General features: G+C 46.6%; 1 protein-coding gene across 1 annotated transcript in view; it reads left to right on the top strand.

The window, feature by feature from the left end:
- The first annotated feature begins 7,082 nt into the window (after window positions 1-7,082).
- VSIG10 (V-set and immunoglobulin domain containing 10) overlaps window positions 7,083-24,038 on the top strand; it is a 35,586-nt gene continuing 18,630 nt past the window's right edge. The window contains exons 1-3 of the mRNA XM_066370807.1: window positions 7,083-7,904; window positions 12,034-12,315; window positions 22,944-23,246. Coding sequence (XP_066226904.1) covers window positions 7,832-7,904; window positions 12,034-12,315; window positions 22,944-23,246 — 658 coding nt within the window. The 5' untranslated portion in view covers window positions 7,083-7,831. The remainder of the gene's footprint in view (window positions 7,905-12,033; window positions 12,316-22,943; window positions 23,247-24,038) is intronic.

The following is a 24,038-nucleotide window of genomic DNA, read 5'->3' on the forward strand; positions in this document are numbered from 1 at the left end:
TTTCATTACAGGTTCTTAATTCTACCCCCAATCTAAGTTTTTATTACCCTTAAGTACATGTGAGGCCCAGACCAGAAATGATTCATTTTATAAACATGAACTTGAGGCTGTGACTTTATTTGGAAACTCACTTCATCTCTCTGAGCCTTCGCTTCCTCATCTGTGAAATGTGGATAAGAATAGTACCTCCTGCAGAGGTTTACTCAAAGAATGGAAGAAGACATTCCATGGGGAGTAAATCTAGCAAGAGCAGATAGTATCTACTGTGAGGGAGCTTTCTCAGAATCTCACAGGAAGTCCGCCATCTGCTGGGAAAGCCAGTGTGCAAGTAGTTACTATGTCTGTACTGGTTAAGTAAGAACAAGTCCTCTTGGCACTGGCCAGTGGCGGTGAGGTTACTGGTTGGATCCCCAGTCGCCAACTCCATCCTGAGGGTGCCAACTTGGCCCTGAGGTCGCCAGATTGAGCCCCAGTTAGGGCACATGTGAGAAGCAATCAATGGGTGCACAACTATGTGGAACAATGAGTTGATGCTTCTCTCTCTCTCTCTCTCTCTCTCTCTCTCTTTCTGTTTCTCTTTCTCTCCCCTGCCTCTCACTAAAAAATCAATAGGCAGCAGAGAAGAATAAGTGTTTGTGGACAGGAAATGCAAAAACCCTGGAGTTGAATTAATTTTAATACACTTGTCTTTGAGAAATGGGATGGGACTTTTGCAGGGGTGGGAGAAAGAACTGAGGCTCAGAGGCTGGGACCTGAAGAAGTCGGGGAGTCCTGGCTATGCTCCCAAAGGAGTTTCATTGAAATCTTCATTGAAAAAGGAAAAATAATGGGATCGAATACTACTTGACGAAAGTCTAGCCAGATGCCTGGCATACAGAAAGCCCAAACTGTAGAGAGGCAGCCTTCGGTAAAATACCCCCCTGCTTACAACAGAGCAGCTGAGGAAGAAAGGATATTTTATTTCCAGAAGACATACGTGGCATGATGGGTAAGGAAACCAGGAAAGAGGTGGCCCAAGTCCTCTGGGTTACACAGAGGCTTCAATATTTATTGAATGTCCATGAGCTGATGAGTGGATAAACAGAAATGTGGTGTCTCTGTACAGTCGAATGTAATTTGGCCATAAAAAGGAGTAAGTTCTGATAGAAGCTACAACATGGGTGACCCTTGAAAACATTATGTTAAGTGAAAGCAGTCAGCCAGTCACAACATAGAGTGTTTGATTCCACTTATATAAAATATCCAGAATACGCAGATCCATGGGAAAGAAAGTAGATTTGTGGTTGCCAGGGGTAGGGGATGGGAGACTAGATAAAAAATAGATATGTTTCTCTTTTTTTTTTTTTGAGAGGATGACAAAAATTTAAATTGATTGTGGTGATGGTTGGATAACTCTGACTATACAGTACTAAAACCCACTGAATTGTATATGGTATGTGAAATATACCTCAATAAAGCTGTTGGGAAAAACTGCCGTTGAACTTCACATATCTGGATAGTCATAATAGACGGACCTCTGTCACTACATAAACTTTAAAAACACAAGTGTTAACAGCTGTGTAATATTCCCACAGGTGTGTATTAGGTAACCAGCAAAAACTCTAGCCTACAGAAGTTGGTGAGACCAGCTGTCCCTGGGAAGAGGACTGAGAGTTTGGGGAGAGGTGGGCAGAAGGCTTACTTTCAAGATAAAATTTCACTGTAAAATTGCTTGGACTCTTTTTGTTTGATTTACTTTTTTGTTAAATTTTTATCTATTGATTTTAGTGAGAGAGGAAGGGGGGGAGAAAGAGAGGGAGGGATATCGATCTGTTTCTGTATGTATTTTGACTGGGGATCAAACCGGCTACCTCTATGCTTCAGGACAATGCTCTAACCAACTGAGCTATCCGGCCAGCGCTGTTTGATATACTTTTTTAATTCATTAACAAAGTATCTCTGTTCTCTGTCCCTTATGTGTCATTTTCCCCCCCTCATTGTTTTCCTACTTTCTCATTTTCTTCTGCATTTAAAAAAATTTTAATTGTAGCCTGATTGGTGGTGGCGTAGTGGATAGAGCATCAATCTGGAACACTGAGGTCTCAGGTTCAAAACCTTGAGGTCACTGGTTTAAGTGCTGGCTCATCCGGCTTGAGAACAGGCTCGCTAGCTTGAGCGCGGGGTGGAACACCCCAGTCAAGGCACATATGAGAAGCAATCAATGAACAACTAAAGTGCCACAACTATGAGTTGGTGCTTCTCATCTCTCTCCCTTCCTGTCTGTCTGTCTGTCTCCCTCCCTCTCTTTTTCTCTCTTGCGTGTGTGATTAAAAAAAAAAATTAATTGTGGTAAAATACACATAAAAAAAGTTATCATCTTAATGAACCTTCTTAAGCATCCAGTGCAGTGGCATTAAGACCATTCTCGTGGTTGTGCAGCCATCACCACCATCCATCTCCAAAACACTTCTCATCTTGCAAAACTGAAACAACATACCCATTAAACAGCAACTCCCATTTCTTCCCCTCCACCCTCCCAGTCCCTGGCGACCACCCTTCTGCTCTCTGTCTTTAGGAATCTGATTGCACGAGGTACCTTGAAGACACACAGTGTTTGTCCTTTGGTGACTGGATCATTTCACTTAACATAATGCCTGCAAACTTCACTTGTACATATATATATATATATATATATATATATATATTTTACCATTAGTATTTTATTACTTTTCCAGTTAAAAAGACTATTTATCCAAAAAAAATCACAATATATACTTCTAATATAAAGTTAAGGAACAAAAGGAGGAATCCAAGCTTTGCATACAACTTTGAAAACATATCACACATCGGAACTCAGCAGAAAAAGTGACTGTGATTGTTTCTAGATAGGTTATGGTTACATTTTTATTTTCTGTTTTTCTTATTATTCTAGAATGAGCATGGTGTGTTTATAATCAGGAAAAAACAAATGGTATCTAAAAAAATAGGTAAGTTGCCTGACCTGTGGTGGCGCAGTGGATAAAGCGTCGACCTGGAAATGCTGAGGTCGCCGGTTCAAAACCCTGGGCTTGCCTGGTCAAGGCACATATGGGAGTTGATGCTTCCAGCTCCTCCCCCCTTCTCTCTCTCTGTCTCTCTCTCCTCTCTCTCCCTCTCTCTCTCCTCTCTCTCTCCCTCTCTCTCCCCTCTCTAAAAAAATGAATAAATAAATAAATAAAATTTTAAAAAATAGGTAAGTTACCTTCAGAAAAATGCTTTATCTGAGCTTTCTCAGGATACCCTGAGTTTACTAAATTCCTCTGTCCCCATAAAGCAAATACTCTTACTGTTATCAATTTGTGTATCCCAACTGGAGTTAGGAGAAGAACATTTATCTTGGCCAACAAATGCATTTAATAGGTGAGTGTGAGATCAAAGAACAAAAGAATGATAAAAGAGTGCTTTCCACCTGAGTTATCTGTTTGGCTCTCAGCAGGTCGTCTCCTGGGTGACCCTGTCAAAAGTTTCCCACTTTAGACATAGTATCTCACTGGGGAAAGTGGGGCTATTCTGGTGGTCCAGGCTGGGGAGAGCTGACTGTGCCTATAGTTCAGTAACCTCACGTGACAGCTTGAACTTGGCCATAGCAGAAGTATTTACACCACGGAAAACGGCGAGCGCTACAGATCACCCACGCCTACCCCAGCAGCCAGGGTCCGTGGTTGGCAGCACACCTCTGGGCTGCTTTCATCTGTTAGGGTGGGTGAGCCATCCTTCTCTCTTCCACCCTTGGCTGCCCATTTCTTAGGGAACTGGATAGTCATTTTCCTGATGCCTCTGCAAGTGGCATTTTGCCTTCTGGAGGTGGATCTGCCTTCCAAGTCCTGTGGTTCTTTGCCACTCAGAGACACCAAACTTCACCCTCCTGGGCCTGAGTCCAGAAAGGAGTTGAAAACAGTAGATATTTGATAACTGTCCATTTTCTAGCTCATCCTGTCAGCCCTTTCTTGGAACTTCACCTGATTTCAGGAGCTTTCTTGCCATAGCATCTGTACCCCAACTGTTTTCTTCTGGGCAGGAGGCACAGGGGAGGCGGGAGAAGGTGGTGCTTTGGGAGGTTTAGAGGGCTTTCTTCTCAGGGGATCAGCCAGGTCCTGTACCTGTTCCTTGAAGTGCCAGCCTGTGGGTCCCAGGCCCATCCAAGGGGGCACAGGTAGGATTTTGTCATTACTTCTTAGTACTTCTTGAAGTGAGGGGTCCAAAGCTGGACCTGAGAGGCTGGGCTGCTATCTCATGAGTGCCGGCTGGCAGCACTGTCTGAGCCCCTAGGAGAACATCCCTAGGAGAAGCAGGTCGTTGCTAAGAAACCATACAGCATTGCTTCTGGGGAGGGGCATACAAAAGGAGTAGTGGGCAGAAATAATAGGTGGCTTGAAGGCTTCAAAGACCCAGGATGCAGGAAGCGTACCGTGTGGAGTTAGGCAGGAGCTCCATTCTGTTCCTCCCTCCAAGACTGATCAAGACAGAACTGCCTCAGACCTGGGTTCAAATCCAAGATCTCCCATTTACTTGATATGCAGCTTGGCCTCTCTGAGCCAGCTGTAAATTGGGAATGGAAATGCCTACCCCTCAGGGTTGTCCTGAGGATTCAATGAACTAATTAATATATGAGAAGTACTTAGCTGAGAGTAAGTTTTTCAATTCATGGGAGGTAAAAACCAAACCAAACAAAAATAGCCATGTGTAGCTGACTGAGCAAAGAGGTGTTTGAGCCCTACGTTTTTGGACCTTTTTTTAAGTGAGAGGAGGGGAGATAGAAAGATTCCTGCATGCGCCCCAACTGGGATCCACCCAGCAGCCCTCGTCTGGGGCTGAAGCTCAACTCAACCAAGCTACTACCCCTAGTGCCTGTGGCCGACGCTTGGACTAACTGAGATATCCTCAGTGCCCAGGGCCGACTGATGCTCCAACCATGAGCCACTAGCTGCGAGAGAACAGAGAGACAAGGGGGAGAGAAATGCTCATTTTTCATGCGTGTCCTGACTGGGGATTGAACCCGGGATGTCCACATGCCAGGCTGATGCTCTATCCACTGAGCAAACCAACCAGGGCCAAAGCCCCATGTTATGCTTGTGCATCTCAAACGACAGACCCCCCAAAACGATACCTTAAAGACCTTTGCTGAGTCCCTTTGTACGTGTCAACTCACTTCCCCTTCACAACTACCCCAAGAGGTAAATATTACCTATTAGTGCAGATAATGAAACGGGCTTGAGAGGCCCTTACCTTGCCAGACCCCATGGTGAATCCCCAACTCACTGGTCATTGTTTCAGACAACAGAGCAGCTGAGGAAGAAAGGATATTTTATTTCCAGAAGACATACTGTCCAGAGTAGCTGGAAAGAAGACCAAGTGTTAAAACAGAGTGTTTGTTTCCTAACAGGGCGCTCCTATCCCGGGGTGGGGGGTGTTTCCCGGACCAGTTCTGTCCCAGACCAAGTAGTCTTGAGGCTTCCTTCAAGCCCTGGTCAGAGGATTGCCCATGCCTGCTGTTCTGGTGATACCCAAAGCATCTGGATCATGGCAGCCTTTGTATAAGTGACAAGATTGGAACTTTGTTTGGTAGGACTTGGAGTCAGACAGAAATGGGATCCAGCCCTGGCTTTACCACCAACTGACTTTGTGATCTGGAATATAGAACTGTATAGAAACCTTCTCTAGAACTGTAGGTTTCTCACTTACAAAATAAGATTGAATGAGTCCTTAAGTCCAAGGGTTGTAAGGAGGGCCCAATAAGATTAAGTTTCCTTTTTAGGTTTATTTTATTGATTTTAGAGAAGAAGAAGAGAGAGAAACAGGAACATCGTCTGTTCTTATATGTGTCCTGACCAGGATCGAACCAGCAACCTCTGCACTTTGGGACTGTGCCCTAACCAACTGAGCTATCCCACCAGGGCAAGAGTAAGTTTCTCAAATGGCTTTGGAAAAAGGCCACAGCCATGCAAACGTGAGTTGTTATCAGAATTGCACACGGTGAAGGAGGCTGATAGGTCTGGGGATAGAGAACTGGCCGTAGGAACCATGCTTCTGACTCAGCAAATGTATCAGCAGGGCCTGTTCTGTGTAGTTCCCCATGCAAGGCCCTACCAGAGTCACAGAAAATTCCAGACCCTCAGCTGACAACTTGCCACTTACTGATTTTACTTATACCTCGTTAACTCCAGCGCGGATGTGAAGTGTTTATCTGACAAGCCCAAGGAGCCCCAGTATCAAAACCAATGAACTTTCATTTGTTTATTTAACAAGTATATATCGGGTGATAACAAGGTGCCAGGCATTGGGAATACCAGATACCGGAAGAGGTCCATCTGAGATGGACTTGACTTTCCATCACAAGGTCAAAGATTAAAACCAAAACTAAAGGGGGAGAGGTAATAGGAGGAAAACTCTCAGGAGCTGCTGAAGAGTTAAAATCATTGAGCAAAAGAGAGAGAGAAAAAAAAAAGAACTGTGCAATTTCATGGCTCAGTTCATCAGGCGAAACACTTCTTTTTATTGGTTTCAAGAGGATTTCATCATGGAAGAAGTATTTCAGTAAGGGGCCTCTGAGCGACAGAAAGAATGCTTTTCTTGATAGTTTTTGTTTATTATCCCCCTACATTTCATAATGAGGTGATGGGGAAATGTTCGAAAATAGAAAAATTGAAGGAACACAAACACGCCATCACGCCATCTCCACCTCCTAGAGAATACAATTATCGTTTTATTGTATTAATTGCAAAAAAATATATATATATTTTTAAGAGTAAGTTTCTGGTAGGGCTGTTTCAAGTATCAGCTCTTCCTGAGGATATCACCCCCAGAAGGTCCCCAAAGACAGAAGGACGGGATGCGAGAGTGGTGGAGAAGAGAGGAATTTTAGCCCGGGAATGCAGTTTTCTGGGAAACAGACTGGACGGCGGGTGGAGGACCTAAAAAGGAAAAACAAACAAACAAAAAAGCTCCTGAGAACCAAGTTCCGCTGGCTCCTGGACTTCGCTCTGTCAGTGTGGTCTCGGCCAGTTAATAGGACAGGAGTCTCGTGGCTGTTTTGGCTGGGAGGTCTAAGGGATCATCTTTCTCCTGCTCTAGACTTGCCTTCGTTCTGCAAAGGGTAGAAAAAGGCAGCGATGGCGGCCCTAGCGCCCGCCCGCCCGGAGCACAGGAAAACAAATGGGAATCCCTAGAGCAGCTAAGCTGGGACGCCGCGGGGACCCTCAATTCTGCAGCTTGGCAGCCGGCCCCTCCTACTAGCGGCGCTCCTCAGGGTGCTGCAGCCGGAGCGCCCGCGAGGTCGGGGGTAGGGGTGTCGTCCTGCGGCAGCTGCAAAGCTCTGCCCGGCCCAGCTGTCCCCGCGACTCCGGGCTGCAGCCTGGGGCGGAGTGGGCTCGGGAGGGCCCAGCCTTTGCGCTCCTCCCCCGGCCGGGCCAGAGTCGGCTCGGCGAGCCCGGGCGCGCACCCTTTGCATAAAGCCCTCCTCCCCGGCCAAGGTAGAGGAAGTTAGGCTCCCGCCTGGATGGGAGGCGGGAGGGAGCCCCGCTCCTGTTGTTTTCCGCGAGCCGGAGTGGGTGGCGGGCACAAAGGGCGGGGTGCGCCCTCCCACCCCGGGCCAATCGCTCCAGAGAGAGAATCACACCGGGAGCCCGGCGCAGCTTTCAGCCCCGATATCGGACTCACCCCAAGCATCCTTCCAGGGGGCTGTGGACCTATTCTGTCGTTCTGAGGACCTGGGAGGAGCCCTTGGTACCCAAGTGGCCGGAGCCCTGGGGAGCGCACACCTAGCCCAGCCAGACCCTGCATTTCCTGAGGGGCCCCTGTCCGCAACTGGGGCGAGATGGCCGCGCGGGCTCCCGAGCCCCGTGTCCTCCTCTGCCTCGGGGCGCTGCTGGCCCGCTGGGTCGCCGCAGGTAAGGGTCGCGAGCTGGAGGGAAAAGTTGAGTTTTGCCAGGCGACAGTGGAGAGGAGGGAAAGCCAGGGACTGAATTCCCTCCTACTCCGCCGGATTTGGTTGTGGCTGCAGCCGTGAAGCCGCCCGGGGTGGGTCTTGAGTTTCCTGCTCGCCGATCGGCTCTCTTTGCAGGAAGGAATTTTCCCGGGCGCTCGATGGAGGGCAAGATATCTTCCTTCTCCTGGAGTAGGCAGCGGGCGAGGCTGCAAGGGCCTGCGGAGCGGTGATGGGAAAATTGGGGAAATCGAAGATGGGAATTTTGAAGCTCGGAAAAATTAAGAGGCACGTGTAAGGGGGAAAGTGTTGTTTTAAGCGTCAGATGTAAATTCACGTTCTGGTTTTACCTGCTAAGCAGGTGCTCAAAGTCCTGGCCTTATTTTCTCCTCTCCTCCTTCTCTCTGCCCAAGGTTGAACTTGACTTAACACCTGTAACCTGTGGATTTCCCTGCAAACAGACTTATGTGGACTAGTGTATTCAAAGCCATACAGTCTTCACTGAATTTTTTTGTTGTTATTTTGAAATAACTTCAGACTTCCAGAATCTTCCCTTACATGTGACATGACCTCTTACACTTGACACGATTGGCAAAGGTCTTAAATGCTTCATCTGTGCTCTGCCTTATAATAATAAAGAGCAGAGGGTTTCTTACAAAAAATATGCAGAATATAAAAAGATTGAAAAAAAAAACTTAATTCACCGGAGATGTCTTGGGGGGAGGGAAAGGAGAAGGCCCCAGGTGGCAATGTAGTTTGCCAGGATTCTTGTGGAGTGCTATTTTCTGTGTTGCCCCATTCAGCACACCCAGCTGATGGCTTGTAAATTCCTGCAGGAACTGCTTGCTCCCTGAGCTTCCTAGCAGCAAATGCCAAAAGTTCCTAACTGTAAGACTTGCTCAGGTTTTCATTTTATTTTGTTTTCAGCATTAAAAAAAAATAAATTTATTATTGATTTTAGAGAGGAAGGGGGACAGAGAGAGAGAGACGGGAACATGGTCTATTCCTGTAGGTCCCTGACCGGGGATCAAACCGGCAACCTCTATGCTTCGGAGCAGTGCTCTGACCAACCGAGCTATCTGGCCAGCGCTGAGCCATCATTTAAAAACAGTGCAATTTTCCATAATCTAAGTTTTTATCCAGAAAAAAAATATCTGAAGATCTGGCAGGAGAGGGCTCGCTTGCCCACCTGAAACTGAGCTGTGGTCACCTCTTTTATGTAGAGCATGTGACCCCAAATTTGTTACACCACTCCCGGTTGTTATACATAACCTGAGCCCTCTTTTGACTTAGTATTAGGCGGCGGAGAAGAGGATGGTTGGTCTCTGAAAGTTCCCTTCTCCCCTGCTATTTGGAGTGTTTACTGCACTGTGAACACCAAGGACCTGGGAACATCAGACCCTGGTTTGAGATCATTATACTGGAATGAACGGGCTTTCAGGTTGGCTGCGGCTCAGCTCACAGGAATGCCCCCTCCACTGCTGTGTCCAGTTATTTTGATGCCCGGGACAAATTCACCTTTGTGTACAGGGCTGATGGCTTCCCTAGCATGTTATATTTTTTGTTGTTTGTTTTGCAAATTGGGAGTTGTCTTTGGCGAAAAAAATCGTCTTTTTTCCTGTCACTTAACTTGAGACAATGTTCATGCTTCTGTTGTTGCCTCAGATTGTAAACTCCTGGTAGTTCTTGGAGGGAAGTTGCTAGGGAAAAAAAATGTTGGGATACAATTCCAAGTCTGGGCGTGATACTATGAGGGCAGCATTGGAAAATGATCATTTATATTGCTTTCTCCTTTTTTCCTTTGGGAGGCATCAGGGGACCCTCTAGACATCATGTGGATGACTTCTAGCAACACAAACTGTTGCTATGCGTATGGTCTCACCCTGTCTGGTTGAGAGACCAGAGTAAATCCCTGAGACTTAGAGTAGTGAAAACCTGAATAGCCATCTCAACTGTCCCAGTGACTACAGGGGACCTTAAGTAAATTATTTAAACTCTCTGAATCTCAGTTTTCTCAATATAAAATGAGGGGTTACAGGACAAGCAGGCAGGGAACTAATGGGCCCTCAGGGACTATCTTTCCTGTGTCTGTACACAGACATCCCTAATCGATGACTGTATTCCTCTGCACTGAGCCAGGACTAAATCCTGCCTCATCTAAAAGATCTCCAAGGCCAATTTTAGTTTCATTAGTTTAAAAGTGAGCGAAGCCAGGAGGAAGAGTGGAATGCCTTCAAGTGGTTTCTTCTGTGATTACATCATCTTATTCTTTGGAGGAGAAGACAATGTTAGCTCAAGTTCCGAGACTAAAGTTTCAACAGGGCTTTTTCAAGTGCCTTTATTCCTCTGCCAAGAAGCCAGGGAAGGGGCAGATCTTCAGGTCTCATGAACACACGTTGCATCTGTAGTTCTACAGCTCATTGTCTCTCCTCAGTGGGGACAGTCACTGAGAACTTGGGTTCCCAAGCTTAATTATTTAAAAATAATTCTTGCCTGCTTTTTGAAGTGATTGTTCAGAAACATTTCTTGCCATTTTGGAATCTCTAAATGACGTTTTTCTGCCTTCCAGCAAGTGGCTTAGATTTTTTTTTCCATCTTGTCCTGGCTTTAGGGCATGGTGTGGCCAAAATAGGGAGAAAATTGGAATGTCCTGCATGTCCAGGCTGGCTTCATATCTTTCAAATGGAGCCCCTTCTAACCAGACAAAAGGCCCAACACAGATAACTTACTCTGTTTTACAAATAGGAAGGATTCCCAGAGACAGGTGGCAGATTTTTTTTAAAAGTAAGATTTCTATTGAAATACCATAAAACTCACCCTTTTAAAGTGTATCATTTGTAGTTTTTAGTATACTCACAAGATCGTGCAACCATCAGCACAGATTAATTCCAGAACATTTTCATTACCCGCAAAAAGAAGCCCTATCCTCATTAGCAGTCACTCCCCATATGAGAAAAGCAACAGGCCCTGGCCGGTTGGCTCAGCGGTAGAGCGTCGGCCTGGCGTGTGGGGGACCTGGGTTCGATTCCTGGCCAGGGCACATAGGAGAAGCGCCAATTTGCTTCTCCACCCCCCCCTCCTTCCTCTCTGTCTCTCTCTTCCCCTCCCACAGCCAAGGCTCCATTGGAGCAAAGATGGCCCGGGTGCTGGGGATGGCTCCTTGGCCTCTGCCCCAGGCGCTAGAGTGGCTCTGGTCGCGGCAGAGCGACGCCCCGGAGGGGCAGAGCGTCGCCCCCTGGTGGGCAGAGCATCGCCCCTGGTGGGCGTGCCGGGTGGATCCCGGTCGGGCGCATGCGGGTTTCTCCCCGTTTCCAGCTTCAGAAAAAATACAAAAAAAAAAAAAAAAAGAAAAAGAAAAGAAAAGCAATCAGTGAACAACTAGGGAGCTGCAACAAAGAATTGATGCTTCTGATCTCTTTCCCTTCTGTCTGTCTGTCCCTGTCTGTCCCTCTGTCTGTCTCTCTCTGTCTCTGTCACAAAAAAAGAGAATATTTTCAAGATTCATCCATGTTGTAGCATGTACTTCATTCCTTTTTTGTGGCTAAATAATATTCCCATTGTATGGATATACACATATTCTTTATTCATTCATTTAGTTGATGAGCATTTGGGTTGTTTCTACCTTTTGGCTCTTCTGAATAATGCTGCTGTGAGCATGCATGTACAAGTTGTTGTGTAGACCTATGTTTTTCTATCTCTGGGGTATACACCTAGGAGTGGAATCCCTGAGTCATGCAGTAGTTTTAATCTTGTGAGAAAATGCCAGACTTTTCCAGAGTAGCTGCACTATTTAAAAACCCTACCAACACTGTATAAGAGTTCCAGTTTCTCCATATCTTTGCCAACACTTGTTATTATCTTTGGTTTTAGCCATTTTAGTGGCTATGATGTGATAGGTAATTTATTGTGGTTTTGTTTGTGACTCATGTCAAGGCCTCTCCAGTAGCCCCGACAGGACGAGGCTTTGTGTGTGATTGCATCCTAAAAACATACAACTGATTTATTTTGAAACTCGTAATGTAGAGGACTGTGTAAAAATGGAAATTGTTTGGAGATCAAGAAAAGTAGTAATAGCCTGACCTTCTCTTGTGCAGGACTGGAGGCTGTCGTCATTGGAGAAGTTCATGAGAACATTACTCTGCGCTGTGGCAACATCTCGGGAACAAGGGGCCTAGTGACCTGGTACCGGAGTGACTCGGAGCCTGTCTTCCTCCTGTCCTCCAATTCCAGCCTCCCACTAGCCAAGCCACGCTTCTCGCTGCTGAATGCCAGCTCCCTGCATATCCAGGCGCTGAACCTGCAGGATGAGGGGAACTACACCTGCTGGGAGATGCTGAACGAGACTCGGTGGTTCCAAGTGTGGCTGCAGGTGGCCAGTAAGTGCAGGGGGGCCCTGGGACTGGTTGGTGAGGTGCTCGGAGCGTTAGACAGGAGGAGCACTTTGGAGTCAATGACCTGGGTTTCATTCTGGGCTCTGCCACCTGCAGGCTGAGGGACTTCTCACACCTGTATTTCCTCATCTATAAAATGGGGATAAGAAGAATTCTTGCCTCATAGAATTGCTGTGATGAATAGATAGATACCAGTTGACCTATATAAAGTGCTATAAATATCTCCTGGTGTAATCATGAGCTGTTACTTTTAGCTTACTGTTAATATCATTTTGCTGTTGATATAATTTCATTATGCAACAAAGAGTATAACATAATCGACTCAGACTGCCTGACTTCCAATCCTAAGGCTGTCATTTAGTTCTGTATCATTTTGAGTAAGTAGCTTAATATCTCTGAGTTTCAGTTTTACTTATGTGTTAACTGGGGATAATGCATTGCCTACCTTACCAGGTATGTGCTCCTCTGTTATCGTGCTTAGTACATGGCTTGGCATGAACTGCTATTACTCCTGTGCTTTCCAGAAACAGACTAATGTCCACATACATGCACATATTTAGAGCATGTTGTCAGCAAACCCCAGCTTGTAGGCCATATCCAGTCTGCTGCTTACTTCGGTATGGCCTGCAAACTACCCATATTTTATTATTATTTTTAACATTTTTTTAAACTATTGGAAAAACCGAAAAGCAGAAGAATATTTGTGACACGTGAACATTCTGTGAAATTCACAATTCCATGTCCTTCAACGGGTTTTATTGGAATAGAGCCATACTTGGCCATTGACATAGTTTCTCTGATTGCCTTTGGTGCCATAACAGCAAAGCTGAGTGGCTGTGACACGGATCGTATGGCCTGCAAAGCCTAAACTATTTATTCTTCATCTCTTGACAGAAGAAGTTTGCTGGTCACGCATTTTAGAAGGACACCCACAGTCTATAGCCGGCTGTGTAGTTTAGTAGAAATACCCATGTGATCACTTTGCTGCTCCCTGGTTTCCTGTCTTTGTAAAATAAAGAACGTATTCAGTCCTTTGTTCAACATGTATTTATAGACAGCCCAATGCCAGGCACTGTTCTAGGCACTGGGCCACAGGACAGGCAAGGTCCCCATCTATGGAGCTTATGATCTCCCAGTAGGAGGCAGAGAGACACTAAGCCAACAAGTAAATGCATCGGGCAATTTCTGAGTGACAAGTGCTATGCAGAGAACTGAGATGGGGTGATGTGATTCTCTGAAGCACTTTAAAGTTGTGGAGGGGGTCAGAGAAGAGTTTTCTGGGAGAAATGACATTTAAGCGGAATGATAAGTAGGAGCCAGTCATACGAAGAGAAAAAAAAGAGTGCCATCCAGGCAGAAATTCACCCAGTGCAAGATGGGTTGGGCATGGTACATGCTCAGATGGGGAGAAGGCTGGTATGATAGGAACCCGGGGTGTGAGGGGCAGGGTGTGTGAGATGCGGGGTAGGAGGCAGGGTAGGACTGATGATATAGGTTGAATTATGTCCCTCCGCCAAGATATGTTGAAGTCCTAACCCCTGGTACCCGTGAATGTTACCTTATTTGGAAATAGGGTCTTAGCAGATGAAATCAAGTTAAGATCGGGTCATTAGGGTGGGTCCTAATTAAAGTTGACTAGCATCCTTATAAGAGGAAGACAGTGCGGCAAAGACAGAGACATAGGGAGCATGTCATGTAATGACAGAGGCAGAGATCGGGGGATGCAGCTTCCAGCAATGGAATGCCTTGGATTCATGGCCAATTCCAGAAGCTAGGGGAGAGGCAAGAAAGGATTCTCTTCGGAGGAGTACATCCCTCCTGACACCTTGATCTTAGACTTCTGGGTTCTAGAACTGTTAAAGAATCAACTGCTGTTGTTTTTAGCCAGCTAGTTGGTTGGACTTTGTAAGGAATTGGGATTCTATTCTGGGTGCAAGAGAGACTTCTGGAGTGTTAAGTAAGCAGGGGATGTAGTATCAGTTGGATTACATGTGGAGAAGGTAGGTGCGTGGTCTAGAGGAGGGCTGATAAAACCGAAACAAGGAAATCAAGTAGAGATACAAGATGTCGGTGGCCAAAAACTGAGTGGTAGCTGTGGCCTTGGTGAAAATGCACAGGCTCGGACAATACTTTTGTAGGTAGACAAGCAGGACTGGCTGGGGGATTGGAAATGGAGAATGAAGGAGAGAGAGATTTAGAGGATACATCTAGATTTTTGGATGGTCTCTAAGGTTTCCACCAACTACCGATAACTCTTAAGGCTTATGGAATTTGTGAGCTCAGTGCTTTTGTGTCTGGACATGCCATAGATGAATTGCTCAATGGCCAGGAATGAATGTGGGTATAATAAAAAAAATGTCACCACCTGACCAGGCGGTGGCTTAGTGGATAGAGAGTTGACCTGGGACGCTGATGACCTAGGTTCGAAATTCTGAGGTTGCCAGCTTGAGAGTGGGCTCATCTGGCTTGAGCGTGGGCTCACCAGCTTGAGCGTGGGGTTGCCGACTTGAGTGTGGGATCATAGACATGACCCGATGGTCACTGGCTTGAAGCCCAAGTTTGCTGGCTTGAGCCCAAGGTCACTGACTTGAGCAAGAGGTCAGTGGCTAGTCTGGAGACCCCCAGTCAGGGTACATATGAGAAAGCAATTAATGAACAACTACGAGTTGATACGCCTCATCTCTCTCTCCTCCTGTCTGTCTGTCTGTATCTCTGTCTCTGTCTCTCTCTCTCTCTTGCTAAAAATAAAATATCCATCTGTTTGGCTCCCATTGTGAGGCCATGGGCAAGTGCGGGCAAGCCTCCCTCACTCCAGCTGCCAAACAGTAATTAATAATTCCTTTATGTCAGTTTTGTCAATAAATATCTATCTTCTCTTTGACCACAGAGGAGTAAGGTGGCACTGCAACTTTTTGTTTTATTTTTAAATCATCACTGCCTGCAGTTCATGATGACTTTATCTGACACTGATTATATTAATCATTGGCTAAGTTTATTGGGGCATGGGTTAGTTTCATTACTGCCTGCTAGAGAGATTATTATGACAAAAGTGAACTTACATTAAAAAAAAAAACACCTTGGCCGGCTAACTCAGTGGTAGAGCACCAGCCCAGCATGTGGATGTCCTGGGTTCATTTCCCAGTCAGGGCACACAGGAGAAGCGGCCATCTGCTCTTCCTCCCTCCCCCTCTCTCATCCTCTCCCACAGCCATGGCTCAACTGGTTTGAGCTAGTTGGTTTCCCACGCTGAGTATGGCTTTGTGGCCTCTGCCTGAGGTGATAAAAAAATGGCTCAGGTCTGACCAGGCAGTGGCACAGTGGATTGAGCGTCAGACTGGGACACGGATGACCCAGGTTCGAGGCTCCAATGTCACCAGCTTGAGTGCAGGCTCATCTGTCTTGAGCAAGGCTCACCAGCTTGAGCCCAGGGTCGATGGCTTGAGCAGGGGTCACTCAGTCTGCTGTAGCCCCCAAGTCAAGGCACATATGAGAAAGCAATCAATGAATAACTAAGGTGCTGCAATGAAGAATTGATGCTTCTCATTTCTCTCCCTTCCTGTCTGTCTGTCCCTATTTGTCCCTCTCTCTGCCTCTGTCACAAAAAAAAAAAAAAAAAAAAAAAAAAGATGGCTCAGTTGCTGATCAACCGTCCCAGATGGGTAGAGCATAGCCCCCTAGTGGGCTTGCCGGGTGGATCCTGGTCGGGTGCATGTGGGAGTCTGTCTCTCTGCCTCCCAAGAAAAAGAAAAAAATCACTAAACTCAAATGGCGTTTTGTGCTCCCCGAATTACTGGGGTGTGATTTGTATTATGGAAACTTGTTCATTTGGAAAACATAAGGGGTCCTTGACTGGTGTCGGGCTTGTTTGGGAAAATAGGGTACAGACTGTCTGAGTCAGTTTGGGCTGCTATAACAAGAGTAGCATAGATTGGGGGAGTTAAACAACACACATTTATTTCCTAGTTCTGAAGGCTAGGAAGTCCAAGATCAAGGTGCCAACAGATCTGGTGTCTAGTGAGGGCCTGTTCTCCGGTTTGCATTGTATCTTCACATGGTAGAGCGCAGAGAGAGAGGAAGCAAGCTTGTGGGTCTTTTCTTATGAGGGCATTAATCCCATTCATGAGGGCTCTACACCTCCCAAAGGCCCTACCCCCAAAGATCACATTAGGGATTAAGTTCCAACATGTGAATTGGGGGAGGGGGGGACAGAGACATTCAGTCCATAGCACAGATATCCTCCGTTTCACATACACTCAAGCCCTCGGGAATGTCAGGTCCTATTCCCGTTCTAGGAGAACCCTGGCAAACATCAGGCCCCTTTGGGCATCAGGGAGCCCCTTCCTGCTTCTCAGACCATGGCTTAAAGGGAGGCCTTGGCATGCCCGACTGGAGCTTGGCCTTCAGACAGTTTGGGCATCTGGGTTAGGTTTGATCCAGCCCCTGTTTCTGGGAGGACAGTGGGGTTTATAAGTGCCTGAGAGCACGCACCCTGAGGTCCAGCTGCCTGGGCAAAGTTTCAGTCTAGGTCCTGCTGGCTGTTGTCTTTGTTACCTTTGGGGAAGTCACTTGAACTTTTCCAACCTTGATTTTATCATCTGTGAAATCAGGGGTAATGGTGGAACACAAGCCCAGATTCACTGCACGTATTCATGAGATAAACCCACACGGAACTAGACACGCAAGATGCATTTGGTCCATGTTACCTTGACCAACTGGTTAAGCCGGTGATGGGATTCCTGTGGGAAAAGTACATCTCAAGTTCCTAGCAATCATTTCACATCTGGGCCTTTTCAAACAGGACTTCTGTGGGTCAGGAACTCTGCATGCTCAGCTCTTGTTTGTCCTGTCTTCCCCCCCCACCCCCCACCCCCCGACATGGCTGATAACTCAGGTCTCTTAAGGAGAAAGATTTGGAAACATTCTTACATGACCTTGGAAGCTAGGGGAAAAGTTTTCGAGATGTGACAAGCTGTTATCTGGAAGTGATGTTGAATGTGCTAATGGGCAGAGGAGCTGCAGAAACACAGAGCCCGCTGTGTGAGGGCTGGTGGCTCCTCCGTCCTTCCTGACCGCTTGGATCTCTCCTGATGGATCAGTGGGCGCGTGGGGCCTCTGCCTTCTAGGACCCAGGTTTTCTACAGGCCTGGGGTGAGCCAACCAGCCTGGGCTGGGCACCACAATGCTACTGTGTCCTTCGTCTCAGGACAGAGAGACCGCACTAACGCTGGTTCATTTCATGGTGCCATTGAAAAGTCTTGCCATTAGGGTTGGGAACGCCTCTCCTGGGAGTACAGAGATCCTGCGGATCAGAGCCGTTCCCAGCTGCCACGCTGTTGTTGTTTACTTCGCTGCTATAGCCATCCTCTCCTGCCTCCAAATTGGGGTGGGTGTGAGGTCAGAGCAGCTGTGTGTTTACCTGCAGAGGCTGGAGGAATGGGGAAGGTGGCCCCGACCTTGACTGATTCCAGTAGACTCTGTGCTTCACTCGAGATATCATCTCTCAGGCCTTCGAGCGCTGCGCGATCTCGCTCGAGATTAGCCCGTGAAAGACCACAGACCCAGTGCACGGAGCCAGACTCTCGGTGTCTGTTTTTCTCAGGCCAAGCAAGGGCTGAGCGAGCATTGGACCCAGTTGGCAGGAGTCCAAATCCAAAAGCCCCTTTGGATTTCATTGGGGTTTGGAGGATAGGGATGCTTCTGTTTACCCAGGGATGTGGCTGCCACTCCAGACTTAACAGGGGACTGAGTCTCGGGAAAGTCCCGGGGTTCCCTGATGAACTGAGTCTGAGTTACACTTCATTCTCTGTTGCAGTGGTGACACTGTCCTTCATCACAATGAAAGGTCCTAGGGAAAAGGATAGTTGGACGCACTGAAGAAAGATTGTTGATCCCCTCTCAGAAGATGGATGGTCCTTGCCCACAGATGGACTAACTTGAGTCTTGCCAAGTTCATGAGAAGCAGAGATGGGTGCTTATAATAGGCCAACGACCTCTGGGTTCCCACTTCTTGTCCAGGATTTGCACTCACTAGGGAGATCGGGAGGCGATGGGGTTGTGGTATTTACATCTATGTTCAGTCTCTAAAAGTGATACCAAAACAGTCTCTGAATGTTTTCCCAAGGATCTTATCCTACTGTAGAACTATAAACACACCCACTGAATGGTGCAGATTACCCCGTATATTCTTAGGTCATTTTCAAATGAAAATGCTGGTAAGAAGAGTAATCTGAAGAGGACGTTTCCTATTGGTGAGGCACTCACAACACTGAGATGGGACTCTCTCTATTTATGGGTCCCTGAGGTATAAATGAACGCTTTGAGACCCTTGACTGGCCCACCTATAGTTGTAGGGGCAGGAAAGAAGTGAGTTCCTATGTCAAGAATGACAGCAGAGGCTGTGGTAGATTGTTCTAGAACAGGAATTCAGCTTTTTCTGTAGAACAGAAATCAGCTTTTTCTGTAGAAATATTTTAGACATTCTAGGCCAGTGAGTAAAATTGAGGATATTATATACGTTAAGTACTTATGTGAAAAGATGAAAACCAATTTCCACATCATATTTATTGACAAAGTTCAAAATATAATAATACAGTGTGTTCGTAAAGTCATGGTGCACTTTTGACTGGTCACAGGAAAGCAACAAAAGATGATAGAAATGTGAAATCTGCAACAAATAAAAGGAAAACCCTCCCAGTTTCTGTAGGATGATGTGGCAGCATGTGCGCATGCGCAGATGATGACGTAACACCATGTATACAGTGGAGCAGCCCACAGCCATGCCAGTCGGAATGTGGACGGTACAGAGGAAAGTTCAGTGTGTTCTGTGGCTCCCTAAATTTGAATCCATGACCAAAGTGCAACGTGAATATCGGCGCGTTTATAACAAAGCACCACCACATAGGAATAACATTACTCGGTGGGATAAGCAGTTGAAGGAAACTGGCAGTTTGGTGGAGAAACCCCATTCTGGTAGGCTATCAGTCAGTGACGAGTCTGTAGAGGCTATACGGGATAGCTACCTAAGGAGCCCTAAAAAATCTGTGCGTGAGCCCACATCGAACTGCACTGAATAGGTATGAAACTGGGAGAATTTTCCTTTTATTTGGTGCAGATTTCACATTTCTATCGTCTTTTGTTGCTTTCCTGTGACTGGTCAAAAGTGCACCATGACTTTACGGACACACTGTAGTTTAATACTTCTTTTTGGTAATACAGGCCAATGAGAAGAATGGAATTATTTTTTTGGGGGGAATAACATTTCACTTAATTGGGGTTCAGAGTTAGTGTTCTGTCTCATCAAATCAATTGTAGATGTTCATCTGTGAAAACCATTCTCAGCTTGTGGGCCATATGAATACAGAGAGTGGGCCACTGTCTGCAATGCTTATTTGTTTGTTTTTTTTTGGTTTGTTTGTTTGTTTAAGATTTTATTTATTGATTTTACAGAGAGAGGAGGTAGGGAGTGAGAATATCAACTCTTAGTTGCTTCACTTTAGTTGTTCATTGCTTGCTTGTTGTTTGTGCCTTGACCGGGCAATCCCAGGGTTTTGAACCGGCGACCTTAGCATTATAAATCGATGCTCTATCCACTGTACCCATCACAGGTCTGACTGCCAATGCTTGTTTTCAGATCAGTCTGCAAGTATACAACTGCTGACAATACCAGAAAATATTTGTAGACTATTGACCACATGTCAAACACCAGGCTAAGTGTTCTGCTTATATTATCTCATTGGATTCTTCAAAAACCCAGTGATAGACATTATCACTGTTCTTTTCACTTCATAAAAAGGGCAAGAAAGTGAGACTGAGAGCGATGGGCACTTGCCCGAGGTTGTCCGTTTGTAAGCCACGGTAGGATTTACACTCAGGTCTGTCTGAATTCAGAGGACAAGCTCGTAACCACTAGGCTGAGGCATCCATCCCACAAGGACTAAAAACAAGGACTCCCACAGAGTCAAGTACTGAAACTGCCAGTGACCACAGCCTTGAAAAGATGCTGAACCTTTGTACCCACTCTGTATTTTTACTTCTTGACTGTTTTTTATTTGTTTGTTTGTTTCCCCATTTGTCTGTCTGAATGATTGCTACCACTACCCCGCAAGCAAAAAGGGCTGGAAGTTTCTATTTAGGGATTTGGGGAGTGGAGAGAGGTGGGAGGGAAAGAAATGGATACTTCCTTCTTTGCAGTAAGTCCGAGGAGTGGAAGAACCCCAGGGAATCAAAAAGCTGGTGTCAGCTTTAATCAGGCAGAGCCACCTAAGGGGTTATAGATGAGCTATAACCTTTAGCCATGTAATTCAGGAGGGAGGCTCTTCGTGTCCTTTCATTTGATTTTTTGTTTTAATCCTTCTAATGGCTTCCTTCTCATCTATTCTCTGTATCTAACTGCACCTTTTTAAAATTTTAATTTAATTTAATTTTAATTTTTTTCCATTGATTTGAGAGAGAGAGAAATATGAACTCGTTTGTTCTTCCATTTAGTTGTTCTATTTAGTTGTGTACTCAATGTGTATTCATACTTTCATATGCGCCCCGACTGGGGATCGAAACCTGTCACCTCTGGTGCGCTCAGATGACACTGCATCCACTGAGCCACCTGGCCAGGGCCCACTTTTTTTTTTATTGCTTGATTTTTAGAGAGAGAGGAAGAGAGGAGACAGAGAGAGAGAAAGGGAAACTACAACCTGTTGTTCCATTTATTCATGCTGTCATTGATTGCTTCTTATATGTGCCCTGACTGGGAATCGAACCTGCAACTTCGTTTTGTTAGGATGATGCTTTAACCAACTGATCTACCCAACCAGGGCCCAATTCCATTTCCTGCTGAGAATTGTGCTGGTTAAAAATGCCTCCCCGCCAGTCTCTAGGGATCTACACCAGCGGTTCTCAACCTGTGGGTCGCGACCCCTGTGTTTTGGTCGTTCGACCCCCAGGTTGCGAACTGCTGATCTGCACTGTCCATGCCAGGCCACTGTAGCCCTCCGGACCACAATTTAGAAGACCCACCCAGCTGTCCAACTAACACACTTCATTGACTGGTCCAGGCTTGGCTACCGGTACTGCCAAGGCACCCTGTGCTTAATTGGGTGCCTGCCAAATGTGGGCACGCCCTCGGACCTGCTGGTCCACATACTTAACCAACTAGCCAGCCACAGTGAATGAGACAGTTGAGCACCTCCCAAACCACAGTATTATTTTTTCCCCAGACCTTCTGTGGGAGGTGACATGATTCTAACAGATCTCTGAAACTACTAGGAGCTAGTCCCAACTTGACGAGCATATTGTTAAGAATGTTGTCCTCAGAAACCACAATTTCTAGAATTATACAGTGGCTTCAGGCAGAAATGAAGTCAGATGCTGCACTTTGAGGGGCTCTGGAAAAACCTTTTCCTCCCCCTAGTAATTTTTTTCCACTGGCCTGTTTTTGCTCAAAATTCTACAGTCATAGGTTTAGTCCTCTGGCCAAGCATTACCCTTCCTGGATTCTTCTTCAGAGGAAGTGTCTGGGAGAGGTCACACACTATGTGACTAGCATAAATAGGTGTGAGATATATTCTTTTCATCGAAAGGGACATGGCATCTTAGGTGCACCGGGTATCAACAGTGGGAGGGTGTTCCTGGGGATAGGAAAGAAGTTCAGAGAGGTGAGGAAAATGAAGATAAGACCCAGTATTTATCAAGTTCTGTCAACAACCAGGCATTGTTCTCAGTGCTGTACTATCACTACCTCATTTACATCACCACAATCCCAAAGAGCGGGTTCTAGTGTCACCCATTTCACAGATGAGGGAAATGGGGGCTAAGAGAGGTTAGGTAACTTGCCCTTGTCTTTCAGTATGACATTTCTCTAGGAGCGCTCACAGGACTCAGCCTGTACTAGATTACAGCAAAACTACACAAAGCAACATTAGCAAATGGGAAAGGCCCATGCGTGAAGTCCAGGGAGAACCAGGAGCAGGCTCCTTGGAGTCCTTGCCCAGTGGAGTCACGTGGACATGCTACATTCATTTAGCAACAGGTCGTGGCACCATGTGTGAAGTGTTGTCTGACAGAAGTCACGGGAGACTCAGCACCCTGAGTTTTTATTGGGGGCTGATCACGTTGGCCTCCTCTACCTAGCACATCCCCAAATTCTAGACTCTCAGAAGAAAGCAGGTGTTCAGCATACACCACGCTGTCTGTACAAACAGTTTATGCATGGTGAGCCCTGCTCTTGTCAGTTCTGGGAATGGTGGGAACCCTCCTGAAATCCAAGTTCCCGGTCACCAGTGGAGGCCAGCCTTGCAAGCGGCCTTTGGATGGGGAGCAGACTCAGGCCTGCTCCGTTAACTCTTTCATGCGCAGATATCCTTTCCACTCGCCAGTCTTTTTTGAACAGGAGCAATTTTCATTCTTTTTTTCTTCTGTAAGGATTGATTCCACCAATAAATAAATCAGACACAGTTGCTCAGGATTAAATAAGAATGGGTCAGGGCAGTTAGCCTCGCATTTGTCATAAGCTAAGTATTTGATAGATAGTGTCATCCTTCTTGATCGTTTCTGAGACTGTTAAGGTGGAAAGGGGCTCAAATGAACTCTTAAGCCTTCCGCATGCGCTCTGTCATTCCCAGGCGGCCCCTATCAGGTCAGAGTCAACATCTCCAGCACAGGCGTGCTTCCCAATGGCACCCTCTATGCTGCCAAGGGCTCCCAGGTGGACTTCAACTGCAGCAGCAGCTCCAGGCCTCCGCCCGCGGTGGAGTGGTGGTTCCGGGCCCCAGATGCCAGGACCGAGCCCTTTGGGAACAACCTGACGGTCAGCTGCTTCACACTGCTCCTGATGTCGCAGAACCTCCAAGGGAACTACACCTGCGTGGCCATGAACGGGCTCAGCGGGAGACTTCGAAAGGTGACCACCGAGCTCCTGGTCTACTGTGCGTAAGAAGCACTCCCCTCCCCCACTTGCTCACCTTGACCTTTGGTGAACTACGTGTTTGTGCCTCTTTCTTTTGTCTACAAAGGCTTGCCTGCTGCATGGGTCCTAACATGCTTCTGCTGCTCCCTCAACACTCACGTACACACCCAGGGCTGCCTGTCAGAGAGCGAGTCGCCTCTTCTAGACGGCCGCTGCTAAGGAAGGTACAGGAGAGTCCCTGTGAGCCACAGAGGGAAATTAATGCCTAGCTTAATGCTTCCTTTTTTTTTTTTTAATTGAGGTGAAAGTACCTAACATAACAGTAACCATTATAACATGTATAACCGGCAGTTAGTACATTGACAGTGTTGTCCAACCATCACCTCTGTGTGGTTCACCCCAGATGGAAATCCCGTACCCCAGCCCCTCCCCACCCCTCCAAACCCCGTTAATCTGTGTTCTGTTTCTGTGCATTTCTATGCATTTGCCCGTGCTGGACATCACATATAAAAGGAATCACACCACATGGGCCCTGTTGCTGTGACCAGCGTCTGTTTACAAGCTTCCCCCATGTGGCATGGGCCAGGACTTCATTCCTGTTTCTGGCTGCATGATGCTCCATTGTGTGGATGGACCGCAGTTGGTGGATTCATTCATCTGTCCTCATGCATTCTCTTTGGGAACCCTGGGCCCTCGAGCACTGTTAGGAGCCTTTATTTTGGGGGTGAAGAAGCAACCAGCAGATACACCTATTTACAGATTTCTTGGGCAAAAACAACTGCAGAGATGCAGAAGGAACCCCTCCTCCATG

The sequence above is a fragment of the Saccopteryx leptura genome, chromosome 2 (genome assembly GCF_036850995.1).
Source record: "Saccopteryx leptura isolate mSacLep1 chromosome 2, mSacLep1_pri_phased_curated, whole genome shotgun sequence".
Lineage (NCBI taxonomy): Eukaryota > Metazoa > Chordata > Mammalia > Chiroptera > Emballonuridae > Saccopteryx > Saccopteryx leptura.